Source organism: Mixophyes fleayi, chromosome 1 (genome assembly GCF_038048845.1).
Source record: "Mixophyes fleayi isolate aMixFle1 chromosome 1, aMixFle1.hap1, whole genome shotgun sequence".
Lineage (NCBI taxonomy): Eukaryota > Metazoa > Chordata > Amphibia > Anura > Limnodynastidae > Mixophyes > Mixophyes fleayi.
This window is the reverse complement of record NC_134402.1, coordinates 406,590,520-406,615,077: the sequence shown is the minus strand read 5'-3', so window position 1 is coordinate 406,615,077 and position 24,558 is coordinate 406,590,520. Positions and strand designations below refer to the sequence as shown.

General features: G+C 38.7%; 1 protein-coding gene across 5 annotated transcripts; it reads left to right on the top strand.

Moving 5' to 3' along the window:
• The first annotated feature begins 61 nt into the window (after window positions 1–61).
• Window positions 62–22,347, top strand: GFM2 (GTP dependent ribosome recycling factor mitochondrial 2). Of its 5 annotated transcripts, none has more exons than XM_075181816.1 (21): window positions 62–226; window positions 4,312–4,391; window positions 5,352–5,439; window positions 7,781–7,826; window positions 8,985–9,082; window positions 9,249–9,374; window positions 9,464–9,552; window positions 10,078–10,166; window positions 11,666–11,726; window positions 12,856–13,041; window positions 13,383–13,463; window positions 14,799–14,947; window positions 16,297–16,437; window positions 16,846–16,945; window positions 17,363–17,549; window positions 17,703–17,779; window positions 19,233–19,371; window positions 20,321–20,494; window positions 21,263–21,378; window positions 21,644–21,826; window positions 22,093–22,347. In XM_075181816.1, the coding sequence occupies exons 2-21, from the start codon at window positions 4,329–4,331 to the stop codon at window positions 22,216–22,218; spliced, it is 2,319 nt and encodes a 772-aa protein (XP_075037917.1). In that variant the 5' UTR covers window positions 62–226; window positions 4,312–4,328; the 3' UTR covers window positions 22,219–22,347. The 5 variants fall into 5 exon arrangements, with proteins under 5 accessions (XP_075037917.1, XP_075037897.1, XP_075037907.1 ...); XM_075181796.1 differs by having other exon boundaries at window positions 4,282–4,391; XM_075181806.1 differs by lacking the exon at window positions 62–226 and adding an exon at window positions 269–426.
• The last annotated feature ends 2,211 nt before the right edge of the window (window positions 22,348–24,558 follow it).

The window sequence follows — 24,558 nt, the reverse complement described above, 5'->3', positions numbered from 1 at the left end:
GGGCATTGCGTCACTTCCGGGATCCCAGCTCGGATTCCTATTGGGTTTGTTTTGTATGTAGTCAGTAGTCTGTGGGAGGACGTTTTATTCATGGCTGTCCAGTCTGCCGAGACCACAGATAATATCCTATTAACCAAGTCTAGCAGCGGAACGGTTCATGCAAGGCTTGGTCTCCAGTAAGAGCATAGTATCTGTGGCAACCGGGGAAAGGAATTCTGGGAAGAAGGTCAGACATTATTATTATGTTTTACGTGATGACGTAATTACGTTTCAGTCAGGAGAGAGCAGTGGATGGACCTGAAGGTCACATGTGGGGTGTATGGTAACATGTGACTGCACAGGGATACTGACAGCAGTGGATGGACCTGGAGGTCACATGTGGGATGTATGGTAACATGTGACTGTACAGAGATACTGACAGATGAGGTAATGACAGACTAGCATTATGTGTACTAAGACCTTGTATCCTAATTACCATTCTAATAACATGTTTAGTTTATGTATGGGAAGAAACAATATATAGGTCAGGCTTAGGTGACTCCTGGTTCCTGTGAAACTACAAATCCCTTCATGCATTATAAATGGAGACTTGTAGTTCCTCAAGTCGGGAACACATGCTGGGATTTGTAGTCACACAACAGCTGGAAAACCAAAGGCCAGTTACTTTGTGGCTATTACCACAGTTAAATTACAGACTAGCTGACATGCTAGGACTTCTAGTTCTACAACTGCTCTTAGGGGGATACTCAATTGTCAGCGGGATTGCTGAAAATCCCGTGGTCCGCGCAGGATTACCGTTATTACGGTAATCCTGCATGGAAAAACCGTTAATACAGTCATTTACTCGCTGGATTTCAGCGAGAGATTGCCGTATTAACGGTAATATTTTTTTAGCGCTCGATCCGGCGCACAATTGAATACCCCCTATGGGGCATATTCAATTGACGGCGGGATCGCCAAAAATCCCGTGTTCTAAAAATATTACCGTTAATACGGTAATAGCTCCCTGAGCTACGAGCGGAAATCCAGCGAGTAAATTACCGTATTAACAGTTTTTACGTGCAGGATTACCGTATTAACAGTAATACTTTTCGAGCGCAGGATTTTCGGCGATCCTGCCGTCAATTGAATACCCCCCTTAGAGCCACAAGTTGTAAGTATTCTGATAGAGGTATGGGCCTCATGCAGAGTGAGACGTTCTCCCGTTTGCTGAGCGTATCTTTGCACTTTTTTTCTTCACACTGTGTGTGTTCAGAAAGTGAACATACAGAACTGCTGCTAATCAGACCTGTCACATTTTACCTCTTACAACTCCTTATGCTTGAAGAGGCGGGGAGGGAAGGGGTGGTCTGACGTAGGCAATGTGCAGTAAGGGAGTAGTTGATTAATTGACTGGGACGCAGTAGCAGTTATATCATATTTACCAACTTTTGAATGTTGCCCTCTGGGAGATCTTGGAGGGGAGGTGGGTGTGTAATGACATGAGCGGGCTCAGCGAATTGCGTCATTATGGCCCTGCCCCCAGTGACGTAATGACGTTAATACATAATTTTACCGCGGAGGGGTGGCCCAAAATGACGCGATTCCAAGAGAATCGCATCGTGGAGGCTCCAAATCCTAGTAAAGGGGGCAGATGCGGGAGAATTCCCTCCTCTCCCAGGAGACCTAACCGGATTTCAGGAGTCTCCAGGGAGAGAGGGCAAGTATGACATACGGTTGAAAAAGTGTTTTTTATTTGCAGCTAGGTCAGGGGAAGGTGTACGTAGAGGATGATGAACTCTCGAAGAGCTTGTAATTAGAGATGTGCAAATGAATCACAGATGCTTATCGAGACTTTAGTCGTCGCTTGACCGTAGTTGTTTATGTATGTAGAGGTTTTTCCTCCTGTATTAGCCAGGTAATTACATTGCTTCATAGCAATTGAGTTTGTAACACATAAAAAGTTTATGTACAGTTTTCAAGTTGGATATAAGGGCCATTCAATATCAAATGGTCCAGAAATAAATTAATTAGTTGCTTGACCATTTTTTTTTTTTAAAAATATTTTTGTGTGTGATGACCCCTGTAAGTTAGTAGTTAGAAACCACCATTACTTTATTATTTACATTTATATGAAAATGGTGGCCATTTTTGTATCGTGACATATGACATTTCTTCGCTGTTGCTGATGTTTGGGGTAAATGCAATATCTCCGCTCCGAAAAGTCAAAGAAAGCTGGGATAAAAAAAAAAAATTCAGCCCATTTCAAGCTACATTCTTATCATTATAACTATTTCCCTACCTCTCTTCCTTATGGCTGAAATGTAAGCCCAAAGTTAATTGTCAGATTTCTTTTTTTTTTTTAAAAAAGCCCATATTTTGTACTTTATTTTAGTGGGAAGGAATAAAATTTCATAGCTGTAATTTTTTTTAGAGAGTAACTATGTACTCAAAGATTTGACAAACACATTTTGAGTTATCTATGTTTTCTACTTTTTTATTAGAGCACTTTGAAGTTGCTCGTTTTTCCTTTTTTCACTAAAATTTACCCCTAATATATCTGGTGGGGGACATGATAACTATTTCAAATTCACAGCATACACAGTACTCTATGAGGGGTAACTGTAAAATATATTTGGAGTTTGATATTCCATGGGGAAGAAAGTTACATTAAGAGCAAATGTGTTAAAAGTGCATTCCAAAATACAATGTAAATGTAGGCTATTTTAATGAATATTTACCTACAAAGGAATTAAATGTAATATTTGGTAATATTTTGCAGGAGTGAAGTAGGTTTGGAAATCCACGATGTTTGGACAGGTCTGAACATGCGGGCAGCACGGTGGTCTAGTGGTTAGCACTTCTGCCTTACAGCACTGACGGTCATGGGTTTGATTCCCGACCATGGCCTTATCTGTGAGGATTTTGTATGTTTTCCACGTGTTTGCGTGGATTTCCTCCGGGTGCTCCGGATTCCTCCCACACTCCAAAAACATACTGGTAGGTTTTTTGGCTGCTAACAAATTGACCCTAGTCTGTCTGTCTGTCTGTCCTGTCTGTGTATTAGGGAATTTAGACTGTAAGCCCCAATGGGACAGGGACTGATGTGAGTGAGCTCTCTGTACAGAGCTGCGGAATCAGTGGCGCTATATAAATAAATGATGATGATGATGCTCAGACATGCAACAGCAGAGGAAGGGACTTTCACACTCTCAGCCAGTCATTCTGGTGGCCTCACTTGAACTGAATGGTTCTGCCTCTGCTAGTGCTGCATAGTGTGACTTAGTGTATGTTTACCATGGATGTTGTTCAGTGTTCTATAGGAAAGAATAATAATGAAGAATGTCCTAAAAATGTGTAGGGAACTGTATCTAAGAAACTAAAGCAGATAAGTGACTGATGAAAAAAGGCAAAACAAGAGTAGGTGCTCATGTGTCTTCAGTCTGCAAGTATCATGAAAAGAAATACCTGGATAAATACCATTATTTTTTTGGCCTGTCTTGCATTGACCCATATAAAAGCCATAAGAAGCCTGTGACCAAAGGTTTGAGAGAAAGTTATCAGGGGTCAAAGGTTGAAGCAACCAGGGCTGGACCACTCCATATGGATTGACCCGTAAGTGTCTGAGGGGGTGTGTCTGTTGCCAAGCCTATGCATCTGCTACTCATTCAGACCTGGCTTCATCTTCAAGTCTGAGTATATAGCGTGCATACATATACACTTTATTATTATTATTACCATTTATTTATATAGCGCCACTAATTCCGCAGCGCTGTACAGAGAACTTGCTCACATCAGCCCCTGTCCCATTGGAGCTTACAGTCTAAATTTCCTAACACACACAGACAGATACACAGACTGGGGTCAATTTGTTAGCAGCCAATTAACCTATTAGTATGTTTTTTGGAGTGTGGGAGGAAACTGGAGCACCCTGAGGAAACCCACGCAAACATGAGGAGAACATACAAACTCCTCACAGATAAGGCTTTGAAAGCAACTTTTTCAATCACAAGTTATGCTTAAGTTCCACTCTGAATCAGGCCTTGCATTTACATTTTTCCCCTTGAAAACATAAGTGGAAAATTAGCGTGGGAATCAGGAGCAGTACACAATCAATTGTTGGGAATAATTATATTCCCAGTTTTACTTCAGATTAGGCTTTATAATATATGTGTGTGTGTGAGGGGGCTCTGTTCTAAGTCATCAATTGTTGAACTTCTGTGTTATTCAGGTTCATGTGGAGCATTATGTTATCTAATTAAGTTACAGATTGGTATAAACTGCATGTATTGTCTGTTATAGGTTGTTACTCTATTTGTCTGTAAACTGCAGAAAACAAAGGAGAAAAGATGTTGGCCCTGTTAAAGTGTTTGCCTGTGAAGTCCTCTGCCACTTACTATATATACACAGAGGTAAGTATTGGTGTATGAGTTAATTCTCAGCCCAGAGTAAGAGACCACCTTTTAATAAAGTGTACGGAAAACAAATTGCTGTGAAGTAACTAAATTTATGTGGGCAAGAAACATTACAGTGCAAGGCACTAGATGTGTGGAGTTGGCAGAGAGGCTGGTAGACATGTGGGATAAATAATTTGCATTAATTTGCATACAGGTGGTAGTGTAGGCAGAAGGAGCTAGGTATAGAGGGAGAAAAGCAGAGGGCAAAGAGAAGAGCCATGAGGGACCCCAGCAGAAGGCCTGGAGTGGAATGGAGTGTGTGCAGGAGAAGAGGGTGGTATCGAAAGACGAAGAAGTAACAGAGTGAGCAGATCATTTGTTACATTTTACTGAGACTGTCCTCACAAAAGTAGGGTAGAGAAGCCTGATTTTAGAGGTTCGAGGATGGAGTGAGAGGAGAGAAAGTGGGTTAAGTGGTTGTACAAAAGCCTGTCAAGTAGTTTAGAAGGAAAATGGAGGAGAGAAACAAGGTGTTAGTTGGAGAGAGGTATGGTCAAGAAGTGTTTTTCTGTGGGTAGGAAAATGAAGTCATGTTTGAAGACAGAGGGGAAAGTGCCAGTGGAGAGGAACAGGTAAGTTAGGGCAAGCATTGGGGGGGAGGGAATCGAGGAGTCGGGAGTTAACAGTTTTAGAGGAGAAAGAACTGAGGGTGGGTAGGGGAGTAGGAGAAAGTGTGTGCGGGTGATGTTGGATGAGAGGAGATTCTTTCGAGGAATCTTGTAATTTTATGTTTTAAAAAATTAAATTGAGTAAGCACAGAGCTCCCTAGGCTAAAATACTTGGGTACAAACCAGCACATGTTACTTATAACTGATTAACACTAATGTCTGTTTGTTTTTGGCTACATCACATTTGTGCTTTTATAGAATGATCAGGAAATATGAAATGAACATAACTCACTGTTATTTCTCTTAGTGTGTACATTGCTGTAACAGACATCTTCTACTGTGTAGTAGAGCAAAACACCATAAGGACCATGCCAGGAACTACAGCTTGCCAGCAGGTATAGTTACAGTATTACCACACAATTTGTGGCTTGTATCTTACAGGGAATATTTGCATAAACTCTTTGTTGATGTTTTATATCTCCAGTTTCATGTGCTTAATCTTGAATTCTAATAGTGTGCTGAATGCAGATATTATAGAGTAGAGATTGGGAATCTAGGCTGTATCGGGGAAAAATGGTATCTTCTGAAAACTAAGATATTTTGTAGTGATTAAGGGCAACAGAAATTTGTTTTAAAATCTGTGTGAAACAACGGATAAAGGTTCAAATCGTATAGCGAAAAGTATGCTTTCCTTAATTAACAATATAGGTCAATATTTAGAGCACACAGATGGGTTCCTCTTTAGGAATGACCGCAATGTTGGCTCTAAGAAGCACTGGATGCCGGGAGTCTTTGAAAGGCCTTCACTTCACCAAAAACATCTGAGAATTCTGCTTGGAGTAATGCTTTTTGCAAGTTGTTCGGCTTAGGAAGGGTGTCCTTATGTAGAAAGCCGTTGTAATGTTCTGTGTAAAACTCCTGAAAGCATTGTAGTATTTGAAGGTCTTGTGCAGTAATCTTGAGAATCACAGCTTGCATATACCTAGTTGGCCAGGACCTAGTTTTCGAGCTAGCATTGTGTCTGTTTGTTTTTCTTTTCATAGAATTAGGGACCCAAGTAAAACATAGCCGCATCGGCTTTTTTTCATCTGAAGGAGATAGAGCTTTGGTTAAGGGAGAATCTGCTTAAACACCTCTGGTAGGTATAGCGGTGTGTCTGAAATCTCTTCTGAAACTCCATTCAGCTGCACAGTGTTCACTGGCTTCTATTGTTGGCATCTTTAGATGTTACTCGTGCTGAATCATTGTGATCAATTATATTTGCCATATGGTCTGCATGGTACCATATTTTGTTGTCCGTGCATCTTCTCTCTGGCTGCCAGGGTCAATACTTCTGTTGCAAGTGCACTGGTGGACTTATGTAGTTCTGTTGGAATCAAATTTTGAGCGCTGATTCTACTTGTGGCCCAGTTGAGACTGGTGTGGCCCAACTCTTATGTTTTCATAGCAGAAATCGCTGCCATTTTGCATATGAAATTAAATGTAGCAATGATGGGAGAAGTCTTGTTGTGTACCTGCAGCAGATCATTTTTTAAGTTAGAAGACATCTGTCTAGGTGAGTAGCCTGTGAAGTTGACTGCTTTGTTGGCAAAGAAATTGAGTACCGCATAGTAAAATCTTAGAAGAGCCTAAGAGGAAACAGAGCCCAACGGAAATGCACTTTACTCTGTTAGCTGTCTTGACAAACTTGCTTAACTTTGATTATATTTAGAATTTGTTGTGATATTTCCTTACGTTAGGGTGGTTTCATATGGGTGCTTTTAAATGCTTCATTTGTTGAACCCAATAAAAGCATTGTTCTGAAGCTGTCCAAAGCTTGAGCAGTGATGAATTACAGTCAGTGGGAATGTTTGCCTGTCACATAAGAGCACATAAAGGCTTAAGCCACCTTTAAATGCTATTACTTGTCTGGGGTCTGGTGTTCGTCTAACCGGGTCCACAAATATCATCTGTAATGATCTCCTTGCTTCTTTAGTGCCCTGTTTAACTTAATGCCACAAACTGGGCAATTCACCTGAGATTGGCAATAGATGGGCTTAAAATTAGCAATGGTCAAAAATAATCTGATCGTTATCGTTTGACTAATCAACGGTCATTCCTGTAAATCCATTTGCTATTTCCCCATGGGGTTGTACTGTGTCCCACTGCTGATTTTGGTTTAACTTTTACAACTACCATTGTTTTAATAGCAACGCAGGACCCAATATTGACATTGTCATTGCTGAGATTTAAGTACATATTGCTCATTTATTGACATTATTTAGGGTTCAGAAGACATGAATACACACATTGGGCCTCCCTGATTCATTAAGCAAGAAATTGAGTAAGTTTTCTTACTTAAGTGTTCTGAATAAAACCATTCTGCAATGCAAGGAGTGGAAATGAGTTTATTATTTTGCACATAAGGAAACTACTGGCTGTTTTTTCATGTAACACACAAATACTTGATAGCTTATTTGTACACTGAAATTTAAAGTTGACCTAGGAAAAAAAAAGCCAGTATTTTCCTTATGTGCAGAATAATAAACTAATATGCACACCTTGCATTATAACATGGTTTTGTCCAGGAGAAAAAGTAAGTAAAAAAACAAAGAGTACTTTCCTTAATGAACCAGGACCATTGTTAATAGAGGTAATTTTATTGTTTGTGTTTATTTCCACTAAAACAAAAGCTTACACTCCCGTACCACTGCAACAGCATAAACTGTAGTAAATTGTTTTTTTTCCATTCTGCAGCCGATATCAAATCTTTACGCAGTATCATCAACCCTCCAATATCCAAGTAAGAAATGGCACATTATTCTGGTGTAATATCTGATATCTATGTATTGTATGTGCTCAGGATTAACCATGTACCGTGATATTTAGGTCTTAAGAGACACAATATAGAGTACATGGATGCTTTCCTGTGCCTAAAATGGTGAAACAGTAATATTTAATAAAATGATTTAGAAAGGGATATATAATAAAAAACAAAACCTGAATGTTGACTTCATAATCTTCTAGGAAGAAAGGTAATATGAGCTGTATTTATGAGGATATTGAGTCAAACAGGCACATTTTTTAGCTCGAAATGCAAATTAATTGTCTCAAGTTCGATTCTGAGATTATTACTCAGTATAATAATGAAGAAATATTAAGTGTACATATAAATGTTGTTACTAAATTAGAGTTAATGTAAGGTTGGTAAAGCAGAATTTATTAATGTAATGCACTGACATGACAATCTCTTATTTGACTGATGATTATCTATCCCCTTTAGATTAGATTAAGTTATTTCTTTATTGCTTAATTAAAATTAAGAAAATTGTTTAAAATCAGCAAAATAACATGAAAGTGATATAGTGAGAAATTAACGTGATAATTAAAACACTAAATATACATTCTGTCCCTATATAATTTCCTATCCTGCTCCTATTATATAGGTTATATAAGTTACACTTCAGTTTTTCTTGTTTCTTTACATATTACCCTTTATAGTTGCTGTCTAGATCGTATCCTATTGTACTGTATCCGTTGTTTGATACTTCATACACTATATATATATATATATATATATATATATATATATATATATATATATATATATATATATATATATAATTATGATATATCAGTTGCAACTGGTTCAATTTGTAGTTTGTATTAACTATAGATGCATTTCCTGGAGCTGATGTCACTACCTTCAGCAGTTATTCACAGGTCAATATTTAGACTTTCTTATATATAGTCTAATAGTTAGTTATTATTTCTACATCCTTGTATTAGTGGAGAATTGCTGACTACCTCTTTTTTGCTCCACTAATTCTCGTGAGCTAGACGGAGCCTATTGTATATGTCTTGTTGCCGGTCTAGCCTGCAGGATTTGGTAATCTAAATATTGTTGCTAGCAAAGATATTGCTTAGCTTGAACAAGACATGACATGCTGTTTTGTTACAGGATCAGGAACATAGGGATCATGGCTCATATTGATGCTGGGAAGACCACAACTACAGAAAGAATGTTGTATTATTCTGGTTACATTAGGGCTCTCGGAGGTGAGAGGAATGCAATATATGCTTTATTATGCTGAAGTTAATTTAAAACCCTTTGATTCATTAGTTTGGATACAATTCTGGTTAGTTAATGTCATTGACAGTTTCCAATGGACCATATTTCAGTATTTATTGGCAGGTTGATGAAGCAGCTGTTTTTCCCCTCTAGATGTTGATGATGGTGACACTGTGACAGATTTTATGGCACAAGAAAGAGAGCGCGGGATCACCATTCAATCAGCAGCTGTCACATTCGACTGGAATGGACACAGGATCAACTTGATTGACACTCCAGGTTGTCTCCTAATCCTTCCCCCTGTATCTTGCACAGGAATCCTAATTGCTCCCTTGTTTCTTCTAAACACTTGTTCTGTCTTCCTGCAGGACATGTGGATTTCACCGTAGAGGTAGAGCGCTCATTGAGGGTGTTGGATGGAGCAGTAGCCGTGTTTGATGCTTCAGCAGGCGTGGAGGTATAAGAGAGGATGTTTGTTTATGAACAACGTACTGCGTGGGACTCAGATTACTGATGATGTTGGGCCCCCGTCCTTTGGAGACAGGGCACATTTAGAAAGAAAGTTCAGACTCCACCCCTTTTACCGTGCCCCCTCCCAAAGGTGAAGCCCCGGTTATTTTGAATGTGACTTTTGTATGCATATATTAACGTCCAGACAGAAAACATTCAAAGTATCTTAGAACTTTCTACATCTACTTGCAGAACAGGATTGTGATTAGCCAGCCAGTGTCCTGTCCAAGCCTGCTTGTCTGTACTTAATACTACTATTCTGCAGACTACATACCTGAAGCACAAAATCCCAAAATACAGGTTGCCTGGTTTGGGGCATTAATGAACCAACACTAAAATATATTGATCTGCAACTTTTTGCAGTCAATAATTTTGCTAGTGACCTCACCATTATCTCCGTATTGAAGGAAGAGGTTGATGAGTGCAATTTGCAAATAATTATATCTATAGATTTCTCCCCTTTTCCCCACAGGCTCAGACACTGACCGTGTGGCGACAAGCAGACAAACACTCTGTACCACGACTGTGTTTTTTAAACAAGATGGACAAACCTGGAGCCAGGTACTTATCAGCTATAAAACAGGACATATCTATTCATTTGTTCTGTATATGATGTACCTGTGTTTTGCTCTGTCAAATATGTTATAACTTTGTTAGCAAATATCAGCTGCTCTTGCCATTGTCTGTAGAAAAAAAATCGGAATTAGTTTCTACTAAATATATTTGGACATGTTGGTGAACTACCATCATTGAACAAGGGTGACGTGTGTGAGCACTGGCTGAAGAGGAGTGGAATAGGCATTAATACACACTGGCATTTATTATAGTAACCTGCAAGTAATTAAATAATATAGGCATTTTGTGTTTTAGGAATATGAATTATTATAGATAGTTTACTGAAAATCTGTTATGGAAACATAGAGGTAAAGTAAATTCTCCAGGAAGAGCCTCTGGACATCACCCCGGATACTACAGTACAGGAATCTCTGCTCAGTATTGCTTGCACTTTATAAGGTATAAGGATTTCAGAACTCTGCACTTCTGTGACTAAAGCGATACTGAGCACCAAATATACTCTCATGTTCTCAGCATATACATAGCATGGAGCCCAGAGTCTGTTGGTACATCTTATTCTTCATATGAACAGATACTGAGATCTAAGTCCTATTTAGGGGCAATACTCAGTGTAATAGGGAACTCCATACAATGTGTTGTAGCTGGTCTGTCCCTATTGCTGGCCTCAGGTACAGATAAAGCTTGTATTAAAGATATTTTTAACATATATTCTTATTTACTGAAGACTACAGTGACAAAGATACTAATATGAAAGTTCAGTAAACACTACAACAAGTAGCATATAGCCAGCAGAGTTCTGAAACACTTGATATCGTATAAATGACCTCTAAACGTTAAAATAGAAGTGATCTGCTAGTAACCATCGCAAGTGTACACGTGAAGCTCTCTGTATTAGAACTTACTATATTTTAGTTAAAGGTGTAGGATTTTTCCCTCATGCTCAGCAGACTTCCTGTATATATATATATTTTTTTTGAATGACACTATATTTGGGCTCTCTCACTCTGTAATGGCTGCTGGGAGTAACCTGCTCTCTGCTGCACAGCCAACGTAATACTCTGTCATTTCAACATTTGTCAACTTATGGGTAACCTTTTATACATGTACATCTGTGGATGCCTTTTATACTGACTAATTTGTATTTTCTGTTTAGTTGCCTTTCAATACTGTCTAATACATTTTAGACCTAGTTACCCCCTAATGGCTATGGTAAAGCAGTTTAAATACGGTCTTTCCGCAATAAGACAAGAGATATACAAATATATGGTGTAAAAATCATCTCAACTTTAGTAAGGGGATATTGATAAAAACATGTATGGAGAAGTCCTGTAACTACAAACCACAGCAGGGTAAGCCAGGATCCCTGTGGTTTGTAGCTTTTATTCACCTCCTGTTTAAGCAATGGAAATGGATATATGCAGCATCTTTAAAAAGAGGAAAATAAAACTTAGAACATAAATGCTAATTTCTGTTCTACTCTTTAGTTTTGTGTACTCTGTTGAAAGCATCAAAGAAAAATTAAAAGCCAAGCCTCTGCTGCTACAGGTAAAATGACTAAATGTGTATTATTATTATAATTGTTTTATTTATATAGTTCCACCAAATTACGATATGTGTATAATGTTTTTATGATGTAACATGTGGTACAGAGTCTGTACATGCTCAGGTTTTAGGTTTAAAATGCCACCTCTCCTACCTATTGATCTGCTGTTCTCCGGTCACTCTTACCCTCATCCGTCGTCCTTCTCAGCCTCTACGATTATTTGTCCCATCTAACCCTCTGACCGCCCTTAGTCCCAGTCATACATGCCTGGTACTGTAGATTAAGTTGGGTATGTTATCACTGAAGAGATGGCATCTGACTTCTTTAGGGTGCTCTTCATTCTAATACCATTATTGTTATTATTATTTTAATTATTTATATTGTTGTTATTATTATTTATATTGTTGTTGTTATTATTATTATTTATTTTATTATTAATAATGAATAGGTAATTTTAAATAAATGTGAGGACTGCATGGTTTTTAGGATTTGCAAGTGCATGACCGTTTAGGGCACATTTCATAACAAGCTGAAGTAGCAGTTATATCCTGTAGTATATTGCAACCAAGCAGATATTACCTTTGATCATTCTAACTGTAAGTCTTATGGATTAGATGTTGTTGTTTAACCTTTGTGCTGTTTTCCCCATGTTTTTCAATAAGCTAAAGTCTATGTGTGGTGGCAGCCATTTTGTGTGCTGAACCAATATTTATGGCAATCCATTCATTAACAATTAATAACTCATGAATATTAGTCATAAAGTACCTGTATTGTCACTGGTTCCTATTGCATTGATAGCTTGCATTCCCATGAATATTGGTTCAGTATACACAGTGGCTGCCTCCACTGTGTGAAACAGACAGGTGATAATTAACAGGTTGATTAGGATGATCTACATTTCTTTACTTTTTTTAATGGGAAGACAAATATTGTACTCTAGATTACAGTTGTCATTACTTGGGCACGAGTAGTTGTCAGTCACAATCAGTGCCATGTGTTTTGGGACTTATACTGTAGAATTCCTATCTCCATTTTATGATGATGGAATCATTCCTTCTCTGTTAAACTATAAAATACAAACTTTAGTTGAGAAATAGTTTGTTATAAGCTCTGTTTCTGTTCTTTTGGAAGCTGCCAATAGGAGAAGGAAAATCGTTCCAGGGTCTGGTGGATTTGTTGAGCATGGAATCTGTCACCTGGAGCCGGCGATCCGGTGAGGACGGTGGGAGGATGTTTGAGAGGAAACCTATGAAAGACACGAGAGATCCAGATCTTCATAAATCTGCCAATGAAGCAAGAAATGCCTTATTAGAACAAGTAAAGTTTTAAAGTAAATATACAACAGTATAGCAGCCGAACAGCAATTTTAGATGTGAATATTCATTTATGCTACAAGACAACAATTGCAGTTTCTCTGTTGGTTTCTGACCAATTCCACTGATCATATCACACAATAGACAATGTTGTCTCCAGGATGAACGGTGTGGTAAAGTTTTACATATGTTTTAATTGAATTCTGAGAAGAGCATTGTTATTTAGTTTTACCTTTTTGTTTGGCGGTTTTAATTTTTTAAATGTAATAAATGTTAATCTTCATATATTTGTCGATATTGCCGATTTCTTATTTATGCTGGTTATTTTGTTATACTTGTTCACAGATAGCTGATATGGATGATGAGTTTGCTTCAGTAATCCTTGGGGAGTACAGCGAGGATTTTACTCTAGTACCAGTGGAAAAGGTACCTCCTTGTTGGCAACCTCTGGTCTTATGTGTTTTGCTGTATTTTATCTATAATCACTGTGCTTTCTTAAAATGATTCTTAAGTATCTTTATTCTGTATACATCATTCATATTTATATATGGTTTATAACATACATGTATGACAGCACTGCTCTAAATTAAGGTTACATGTATACCACATAGGTGTCCTCCTACTAAGCTGTGATAGAGAGCATCAATACTTAACTCAGTGACAACTTAGGTGCCATTCATGGCAGTGTGTGATAAATCCACCCTGACTTAGGTCCAACACACCTGTTTATTAAGCTAGGCTAAGCCTACCCATTCCCCAGTGGCATGGAGTATGGGAGAAATGTGTTCAGTGCTGTTATTGGAGGTTTACAATTCTGCCCTCATCCAACTCCATTAAGATAGAGCCCCAGCATTAGGTTGGGGGTCATTCGTTTACCCCTCTGTCTACCAGAAGTGGGTATGCACTAATTCTGCCCTGCCCCCCGCCCCGCTGCAGGGGGGATCAACAGCGAGAGGCAATGTTGGAAAACACAATGTTTTTAGCAAGTGGACAAAATACTAAGCGTTGTTGCCATGTCACCTGCTGGCCACCATTGTAGAAATAGTTGTGCTCTCCTTGTTTTGTCACCGTAAATGAGAAAATAATTATTGCTGGGATAATAGATCTTAATACTGCAGCTCTCCCCGAGAGACGTGTATACTTAGAAAACCCCATGACATGCAGGGTGCAATCATTTACATTACATTTGTAAATTACAAAGAAAAAGTAAAAATGTAATATAGAAAATAAAAAAATTATTTTAACCCAGAGATATCTGTAAATGATATGTCATGTACTGTATATTTATAATCTATATGTGAAAACTATAATAACTGAAAGTATAATCTAACGAAGCTTATTATTGGCTATTACTTGCAGCTTGCTAGTAAATAAATTGTACAATACAGTACATTTTATAGGCTGGATTTTATTTTTCTTTGTAAATCTTTTTACTTACATGTGCTTCTGTTTGGCTAATAATAATAATTACTACTGTAGGCTGTCCAAGATTACCCTGCAAACAGTTTGTCTTTGGATAGCCAGCTCTGCATTTGCATTCTCCAGCCAGCTGTAATTCTTAGTATTTGCATTACCTTGGTTTACTAGAGGCATTGTGGACGTATAAAAATCTGATCTAATATCTATAAATGTTTTGGTTTTTTTTTCATAATTTTAGCTATTTTTGAATGATTATGAAGAATTGAAATGCTGTAAAGGATGTAGTATATTACTGTGTACTCCAGCAAACGGAGGAGAACTTACTGATGTTATTGTGTGTAGTTACAGTCCGCCATACGCAGGATCACTCTGAGTCGCTTGGCAGTACCAGTTCTGTGTGGCAGTGCCTTGAAGAATAAAGGAGTCCAGCCCCTGCTGGATGCAATCTCATTATATTTACCATCTCCGGATGACTCTTCTCATGGCTTTATGTAAGTATGAATAGAATGGGAAATGTGGCTTCCTGGTAATTGAACAGACTGGTAGACATCTATAATTTCCCCTTCCCAATATTATGCAATAACAGGTGTGATTAAAAAGGCTACAAACCATTATTATATTTACTGTGAAATAAGATATTCTCCTTAGGGAACAACTCTTCAACATGCTAAACCTCTGCAGCTGGCAGTAAGCAGGGGTTCTGAGATAAGCTAACCACATATTGGGTTATAGGAAAATTTCCCCACTCACGCGGGTTGGCAAATTGGAAGAGATATCGCTATTTAGTCCCTGTTACAGCGCTGCAGAATAAGTGGCGCTATATAAATAGATGATGATGATGTGCTGAGTATCCAGATCAACACTGGCTTAACTGCAGCCTATTAATAGAGTCGAAAGATAACCGCACACAATTGCTGATTGGGATCATACATATTTTCTGCCTGGACCTGATTCATTAAGGTTCTTAAATTGAGAAGTTTCTTATTTCAGTCTCCTGGACAAATACCATGTTAGTATTCTGTTTTGCACATAAGTTAAATACTGACAGTTTTTTCATGCAGCACACAAATATCAACTTTAAATTTCAGTGTACAAATAAGCTATCAAGTATTTGTGTGTTACATGAAAAAACTGTCAGTATTTAACTTATGTGCAAAACAGAATACTAATTTGCACCCCTTGCATTGTAACATGGTTTTGTCCAGGAGACTGAAATAAGAAACTTCTCAATTTAAGAACCTTAATGAATCAGGCCCCTTATCCTTATCAGTGTTGTTTTAGGCTGACACATGCTGCATCCATACATCTGTGCTGAAATTCATAGCATGGACATAATTGGTAAACAGTAGAAGGAGGGTGTTCTCTCTCCTTTTTTTTTTTTTTTCTTTTTTCTTTTGGACATGATGCCTATATCCTCATCACCCATGTGAACAGCACACTGGTTTTGGTATTCGGATGATAAGAGCAAAGTGCTTGTGCCGACACTGCCTTATGGGCGGGTGTCTCCTCCAAATGTTCTGAGGCAGATAGGTGAAAGGCTTCTATGGATGAGGGGAGAATATCAATACTGTAGATTACATTACACTCTCTGTGAAGTTCACCAGGTGTCTGCATGCAGGTTACAAGTAACAGTTGTAGGTTGTTCTGTTTGTTTTGTTTAGAACATGTAAACAGATCTTTTTTTGTTTTGTTTAGAACATGTAAACAGACACTATGAACATTTCTTGCCTTGGTCAAACCACACCCAAGAGGATCTGCCTGTAAAAAAACAAAATGAAAGTGTAATGTAAAGAGAACTGTCCGATAAATCCTGGATATTTGACGTGTGCATTCCTTGCAGGTCCTGGTACAAGGATGACCTATGTGCTCTGGCGTTCAAGGTTCTGCATGACAGGCAGCGTGGACCCATGGTCTTTGTCCGGATTTACTCAGGAACAATGAAGGCGCAATCAGCAGTACATAATGTGAACAAAAACAAAACGTACATATTTCTACTTTGGGAACATAACCCGTGGTTATGTTATAGTGCTTCTGCTAATTAAAACATGGCCACTTTTATTGCTCAAATTAACCAGCTTGGGACGTTGCTTTCTTTGTGGGAGAAGAGATTAACCGTCGCCAAATGTAGTAGTGAATTGCTGTATATGCTGGGATGTAGTTAAAATACTATAACCTGTGACCCTCCCTGCATATAGCAGGACAGGATGTCCACTGCAGCATTATACGGCACCCAGCTTCAGGTAACGAGGGGGTGGTGAATATATTTGCTATATGATGGAGGCATCGGGTTATTATAATGAGTGGACATTCACATTGATATAAATACTATAAAATGACCGCATACTTTACTTCCTTATTGCTGCTGTTTTTGTCTATGCATCTTGTGCAGGGAACGGATGAGTCGTTTGCTTTTGCCCTTTGCTGATCAACAAGTTGAAATATCCTCCTTGTCTGCTGGAAATATTGCTTTGACTGTCGGACTTAAAGAGGTTAGTCATGTATTGGGTGTAGAGAAACCTGTACTTCTATTGTACATTGGACACAATCACCATTGACCGCCTGTGCATGTGGTGCACAGTAGTAATGCACTATTACAGGCTAATAGCATGGTCATTGCTGTAGAAACTGACCGTGTTGGAACATATTAATCAGTGTCTGAGAAGGTGAAGGTGCAACACCACTAGACCCATTGTCCTATAAGAATGACCTACAGTGTGTCATTGGAGACTTTCTCCTCTGTTTAAATTTTGTTCCAGTCAAATATTTATATATTTTTACAATTTCTGGGGATTCTACTGTAATTTGGACATGGAAAAGTTTAATTATCAAGAATTATTCCTCCCAGTGGACCTCATAGACTACTGTTCTGTATAGAAGTGTAAGCTTTTTCATCTCTAATGTCACAGACTGCAACTGGAGACACCATTGTGTCCTCGAAAGCAGCTGCTTCAGCTGCCGCTCGCAGAGCAGGAAGAGCTGATGAGAAGAACAAGGACAGAAAGTTGCAGGAGAACCTCGTGTTGGCCGGAGTGGAGATTCCAGAACCAGTTTTCTTTTGTACTATAGAACCTCCCTCTGTAGCCAAACAACCAGGTACATGTATAATGTGGATACACTTCAACTGGTATCTAGATAAAAAGGAAAGTGAAAGTTGTTTGTATAAAGTTAATTTATGTAATTTTGTACTATATTGTTTAACAGAAATGCGATCTATTGTATATTTGTATTCTTTAAATTTGTACTTAGATTTGGAAAATGCACTGAAGTGTCTTCAGTTAGAAGATCCAAGCTTAAAAGTGAAGCTAGATCCTGACTCTGGACAAGTAAGAATGTATTTTATATAGAGTAAGAGTTTATAGTTGTAGGTAATGTAGCAGTATTATCAACTTTTATTTTTTTTTATCAATAATAACAAGCTTCTCTGGCAGCTACCCAGTTAAATCTGTTTAAAATATGTTTTACAGGGGAAATAATTTGTACTTCAAGGACATGCCCACCTACAAATAAGTGGTGTCATTTATATAAATAGTATATTGAATTGGTGTGGCTCCTGTAAAGCGCGCGGAATCAGTGGCGCTATATAAATAGATGATGAAAATCTAATAACAAAAGGAGATAGCTGAGCAGGATGAGCGAGTGTCACTCAGGGTGGAGATTGGTACAGCTCTAAGGGTGCCCCAGTGAGAGTAGTGGATGTGGGAGTAGGGTAAACTGTAATAAGAGATGGGATTAAAGATTTGAAGGCTGGAGGAAAGCTTGATTGGACCAGGTAGGGAATTTCATAAGTGTGTAGAAGCACGTGTGAAGTCTTGTAGTCAGGAGTGAGAGGTGGTCCTTAGAGTTGAGGTATGTGTGTGAGGCACAGTATTTTGAGTTGAGATTTGAGCTGTATGAAGGGGTGGTGATGGTAATGGCTTTGTAGTTGAGAGTGAGTAAATTGAAATTATTTCTGGAGAATATTGAGCCAGTGTAGGGTTTGGCAGAGTGGTCTGACAGATTGGAGTGTCAAGAAATGAAGATCTATCTTGCCACAACATTTAGTATGGATTGAAGCGGGTATAGTCAAGTGTGACACCAAGGCAAGATAAGGAAAGATGAGCTTCGTTTTGGACATGTTGAGCGTTAGGTAGCATTGGGCCATGCATGTGTAAATAGCAAATAAACAGTTGGTCACACAAAATAGTACAAAAGGGTAGAGGTAGATTTGGGTATTGTCAGTGTATAGGTGATACTAAAATGCAAATGAGCAAATTGGTTCACAGATAGGTGTACAATGAGAACAGCCTTGTGGGACCCCAACAAATCCTGGTAGTGGAGGATAGATCACTGGTAGAGGCATTGAAGGAGTGGTTTGATAGGAAGTGAAACAGGAAAGAACTGTGACACTGTTGATCACCATCTTCACTCAATTGGCCTTCATGACAAACACCAGAGAGGTAAAGGAGGGATAAATATGGATATGTGACCCACACAAAGTAGATCCCTTTGTAAGTGCAGTCTTGGTGGAATGTTGGGGGTGGAAGCCTCATTGCAGAGAGTTGATGAGGGAGTGAGAGGAGAGATAGTGGGATTAGCAGATGCACATCTAGAAACTGTTTTCCCAGTTATGGGTGTTGGGTTTTTAAATTGGTAATAAAGCTGTGGAATGTTTCAATTTATATCACCTATTACTGTATATTTTTTGGCTGGAGTATAGATTGTGTTTTAGTAGAGTGTTCTCATTATTGACTAATGTTTGAGAATTCTTGAATTTCATTTTGCCCTCTTGAATTGCAGATGATTCTCTGTGGAATGGGTGAACTTCACATAGAGATCATTCATGACCGCATACGGAGGGATTATAAACTGGAGACCTACTTAGGACCTCTTCAGATTGCATACAGGGAAACCATTCTTGGTTCTTCCCGAACATCAGGTAATATAACTGAAGTTACCTTTTAGGTGCATTATGCAGTTATACTCGCCGAGATCAGACGTGAGAGGGTTATTGCTTGTACATACAGGTTATTATGCTTTACTGAAGGAGTCGAGAAACATTCTACATGGTGGAAACTGCTTCAGTTTACAAGATCACTTCACACTTCTCAAAAACTGTGGGAGTCCCAGGAAAGAACCTTTTTACCTTTTGCAAATCAAGAGGAAGCTAGCTCTTCTGTAAAATTCAGCCAGTCATTCAAGTATTGAACTGATCTGAGAAGGAAATTCAATGTAAAATGTAAAAATTATATATACAATGAAATAAGGCTGCAAAAGGCATTTTATGTAAGTACATTAACCAAGTTTGTGTGTGTCCTTTCATAAGTGAATGATGTGCAACATTCCAGGTGACGTGGAAAGTTACTGCAGTTGTTTTACATCTGGCGGCAAAAAAACAAGAACAAATCTAAAAATTTAAACCAATTGTATGTGTTCCGGAGGTTATTGAATCACGCAGAGCAGTGCAGAGTATTTCAGGGCGATGAGTGTGCTGATTCTGTGGGAGGCAGTGACCTGTGTTTCATGTGATTATCATAGTAAGGGTGGGCCGCATGTGACAGAGGCAGTGTCATTATGTGAGGAGGGGAACGTAGACTAGCATGAAGACACACAATTAGATTTATATAGTGGAATGAGCAGGATCCTCCAACAGTACAGAGTAGTGACGTGACTGATGCTGGCAGATTGTGGTGTATGCACCATAATATAATATGAAATGTAGTCCATACATCTAACCTGTAAAGTGAATAATTAAAATCTAATGCCAATAGCTATAGGACCTATCACAAACCTTCAATGCACAGCACTGTTTATATTTCTGTCAGGTTTTTGGTATTTTTAGCAACTGTGTTTATTCCCTGCAATAAATGTTTATTTTTAATGTTCAGAGACCTTGGACAGGACAATAGGTGATAACCGGCACCAAGTGACAGCAGAGGTAGAAGTAAAAGCCTTACCTGATAACAGACGAAGTATTGAATATGCTGATAATCTGCAGCAAAGTTTACTGGACGAATATAAGGAAGCAATAGAAAATGGCATCGACAGCTCTCGCCAAACAGGTGAGGGAACTTGGGATAGTATCCTTGGTTTTTTTTTGGTTTTTTTTTTCTCCGAAACGCTTGTGTATCTCCCAGCCATCTGTATATCAATGTGTACTGCTTAGTCTGCCCACTTGAGAGACCGTCCTAATATTAAAAATGATCAACTGTGGGTATGTAGGTGCAAGTACATGTTGGACTCCCCTCCTAAATATACCCTGCTTTACTGTCGTGCTATGAGTGGCATAAATTAGACAGATATGCCAACAGTACCACACGTTGAAAGACACGTTTCCCCTATGACTGGCCCCATTGTTTACTTGTCTATGGAGAACTAGTTTGCTACCCAGATTGCTGAGATAGCTAAGTAGACATCCAACTTTAGAGGGACCTCTAAATGTAATGTACAAATTGGCTTGTATAAAAGGACTACTACCATTTATAAACATTTACATAACAGTGTCAGGTGCTTATTTGAACAGAGGAAGTTAGAAAAGCTGTGACTATGAGCAGATTTCCTGTTATTACTTTCATTGGCCATTACATCCTGTTTCCTTTTGCAGAACCTGGCTGATAAGAGAATAACAGCTTGCACTTATGCTATTTATGTATGTAAATACAATGTTGAATATCTCAAGATATGGAAACTTTTACATATTTATCTGTGAATTAAGTAATTTTTAAGTGCAGCAACTTGTAATTTATTTTAAGTAGTGGTCATGAATGAGATTGTATATGCCGTCTTATTGTGTGATGTAGAAAATGATATATTCTGATCTCCATGTCCAGGTCCTCTCCTTGGTTCACCATTGCAGGATGTTGGAGTCACTGTGCACGCACTTAATGTGCGTCCTGGTACTTCTTTGACAATGGTGTCTGCTTGTGTTTCACGGAGCATGCAGAAGGTAAGTGTGGCATTCTCCCAACAGTAGTAACCACAATCCAAAATGGCCGTTAATTGGCTCAGACCAAGCTGCAAATATAATTCCACAAATTAAGGTGGAAATCTGACCAGCTTGTAATTCCCTTGAACTGTAAACTGTGGGATGTTTGACTCCCAGTAGTTTATGTAGGGTGGGGCTGGCAACTAAGCTTTTTATTTTATTTATTTTTTTGGGAGTTTTGCCATTTCTTCATACTCTATAATGTCTTATTTCACAATTTTCCCAGGCTTTGAAGAAAGCAGAAATGCAAGTTCTGGAACCATTGATGAGAGTGGAGATTACTATGAGTGAGGATTACCTGAGCAGTGTCCTGGCAGATCTATCACAGAGGAGGGGCAATGTTCACGAAATACAAGACCGCTTCGATAATAAAGTTGTGCTAGCTCTTGTCCCACTTTCAGAACTGATGGTAAACTGCTCATCCTACTCAGTTTTTCTTAATCTGCTGTTGCTGGTATTCTGGGAGCCATTTACATTACAGAAACATTTCATCCATTGTTCTTGAGTCACTATCTCCTAGCATGTGGATGAACTGTATTCTCTTGTTTATTGGTTCAGCTAATAAAAATGGCTACCAGTACTGGGGGCAGGAAGTAGTAGACCTACAGAATTATTATTCTCACAGTGTAAGAGCATCTGTTTATACAGTATTTAGTGACTTTGTTTTGTTGGCAGGGATATTCTACTGCACTACGTACAGTAACATCAGGCACCGCAACATTTACTCTTGAATTATCAAATTATGAAGCCATGAACTCCCAGGACCAGCATGCTTTGCTCAAGAAGAGGGGACTTGTGTAACGTGTGAAAGGATCAGAAGTGACATCACCATCTTCACCCATCAATGTGCAATGCCTATAAAATACGTTCCTTGTATTTATTTTCTTTTTACAAACACTAGTTTCTTACAATAAAATGATACATAGGCCAGTTTTATTCTAGTTTACTGAATATCCAGTCATGTCATATTTGGGCTACATAGGCCAGTTTTATTCTAGTTTACTGAATATCCAGTCATGTCATATTTGGGCTGGCTTATGTGACTGTACATGTTTTGATACGAGACAGTTGTCCTGATAGTGCATATTGTGCAAACACCGATGTCAGATAATACAATTTATTTTGATAGTATTATCAGCCATGCTAGTAACTGGAGTTGGAAGATGGCCATTATAGATGTGTGTTCATGCAGTTACCTTCTACCCACACTAACAGGCCTAGTGACACCAGCAGACCTGCAGCTGCGGAGCAACTAGACTCTCACTTGGCCAAGTTGGAAGGATTGGACCACTTCCAGCTGGCTTTATTACTAAATGACCTTCTGGAACTGCAATATAAGCTGCTGTATAGTGTCTCAATGCAGGTCATGCTAGCAGGGGGTGGGCAAACCAGTCCTCAAGGGCCATCAACAGTTTTAGGATTTCTTTAATCATGCACAGCTGAGTTAATCTATTTGGCTGGGTCAGTAATTATCCCAGCTGTTTCTACAGACAGAAATCCTAAAAACATGAACTGTTGTTGGCCCTTGAGGACTAGTTTGCCCACCCCTGTGCTAGCAGGTCACAGTAATGACTAAAAACAAACCATATTAAATTAGAGATGTTCACTGACCCCAGTGTTCGTCGTGTTGTGGTTTTGGTTCTGGGTTTTTTTTTTTTGGGGGGGGGGGGTTTAGAAAAATTGCTAAAAATCAGTTTTGTTTCTACATTATTAACCTCAATAACACTAATTTCAAGTCATTTGCAGTACATTTTGACCACCTGCCAGGTCACAACATTATTTTTATACTCTCAAACAAAGACTGCAGATTTAGATCAAGCCTGTCAAACCTATTTCTACAATGACAATTCGCAATGAAGCTCTCCTGAATGTCACTGTAGACTTTGAGAAACAACGCTACCCTTCCTCTTTCTTTTCTACCTATGATGCTGCCCAACTGCTCTACAGACTGCCAAGAACTAGGCTACCCCTTCTGTGTCCCTCTGTGAAATGGCACTGGATCACCATGGAGGGCGGTACTTAAAGAATCCAAAGCTTGCGACAACCAACGACGTTTTGCCTCATTTTCAATTAGGGCGTGCGAAAGTACCGAGCCGACTCGGCCCTCGGATCTGCTAAGTTCGGGTGTGTTCGGTTCTCGGGGAACAGAGCCTGAGCATCTCTATATTAAATACTCTATTTTGTAGCAGAACCTTTTATGCAAGCACCACATATTAGATAAGGGTTTGCAGACCATTCTGATGTCAGTGTAAAGTTCTCAGACTGGCATCTGCTTGTTCCTGGGTTATTTTATGTTAGCAGTAACCTTAGTGGGTGCAGTATATATTCCTTGATTCCTAGCAATATTTGGACTTCAGTAGCAACTGTTGGGTTTTCTCCATTTTCAATCTGCTTAAACAGCCATTTTACAGTGTTCTGTATACATATGAAAATACTAATCACCGTATGGCATAAAGCACAACTCCTAGGCTTTGGCCAACAGTAAATTGATTTTATATGCAGCATGATCTTAGGACTTGCCTTTGCCAATACACCCGCTCCTCCTCCTCACACCTGAATACATGCATTAGTGTCAGCATTTAGTGCCTTTCCACAACATGTCTCTGCTGCAGTCAGCAAAGGGTCCCAGAAATTACTCGCTTATAGACAAACAGAATGGAGTTTCCACAATCTTAGAACAGGGAGGAACAAATTAATATAATTTGTCAAATAAAATATTTTTGTAAAGCTCCCTTTCACACTTGTTTTAGGTTGTAGTTGCCTCCAAATCACCAGGAATATTGAGATACATATTAACATTTGATATAGGGGAAATGGGCAGTGTTGCTTTTTGTACCTTGTAGTGCCAAGTTCATAAATTTACCTAAAGTTATATCTTCTAGATTATAGCAATTCCCAATCTGTGGATTACCATTTACACTGAGGGATAAGGCTGTAAATACAAGTATGTATTTTTATTTTCAACTTGAAAACCTATGAAACAAAGCAGAATCTCCCACTTTAGCCACACATCAGGATTCAGTTTAAGCTGGATCTAATACAGCCTCTTGCTTTAGAAGCAGTTTACATGGATGTGAAGGTGCTCACAGCCAGTAGACAGCTGTTCCAGTGGTCTCTTCATGTCTGCGTGGAATTTATTTT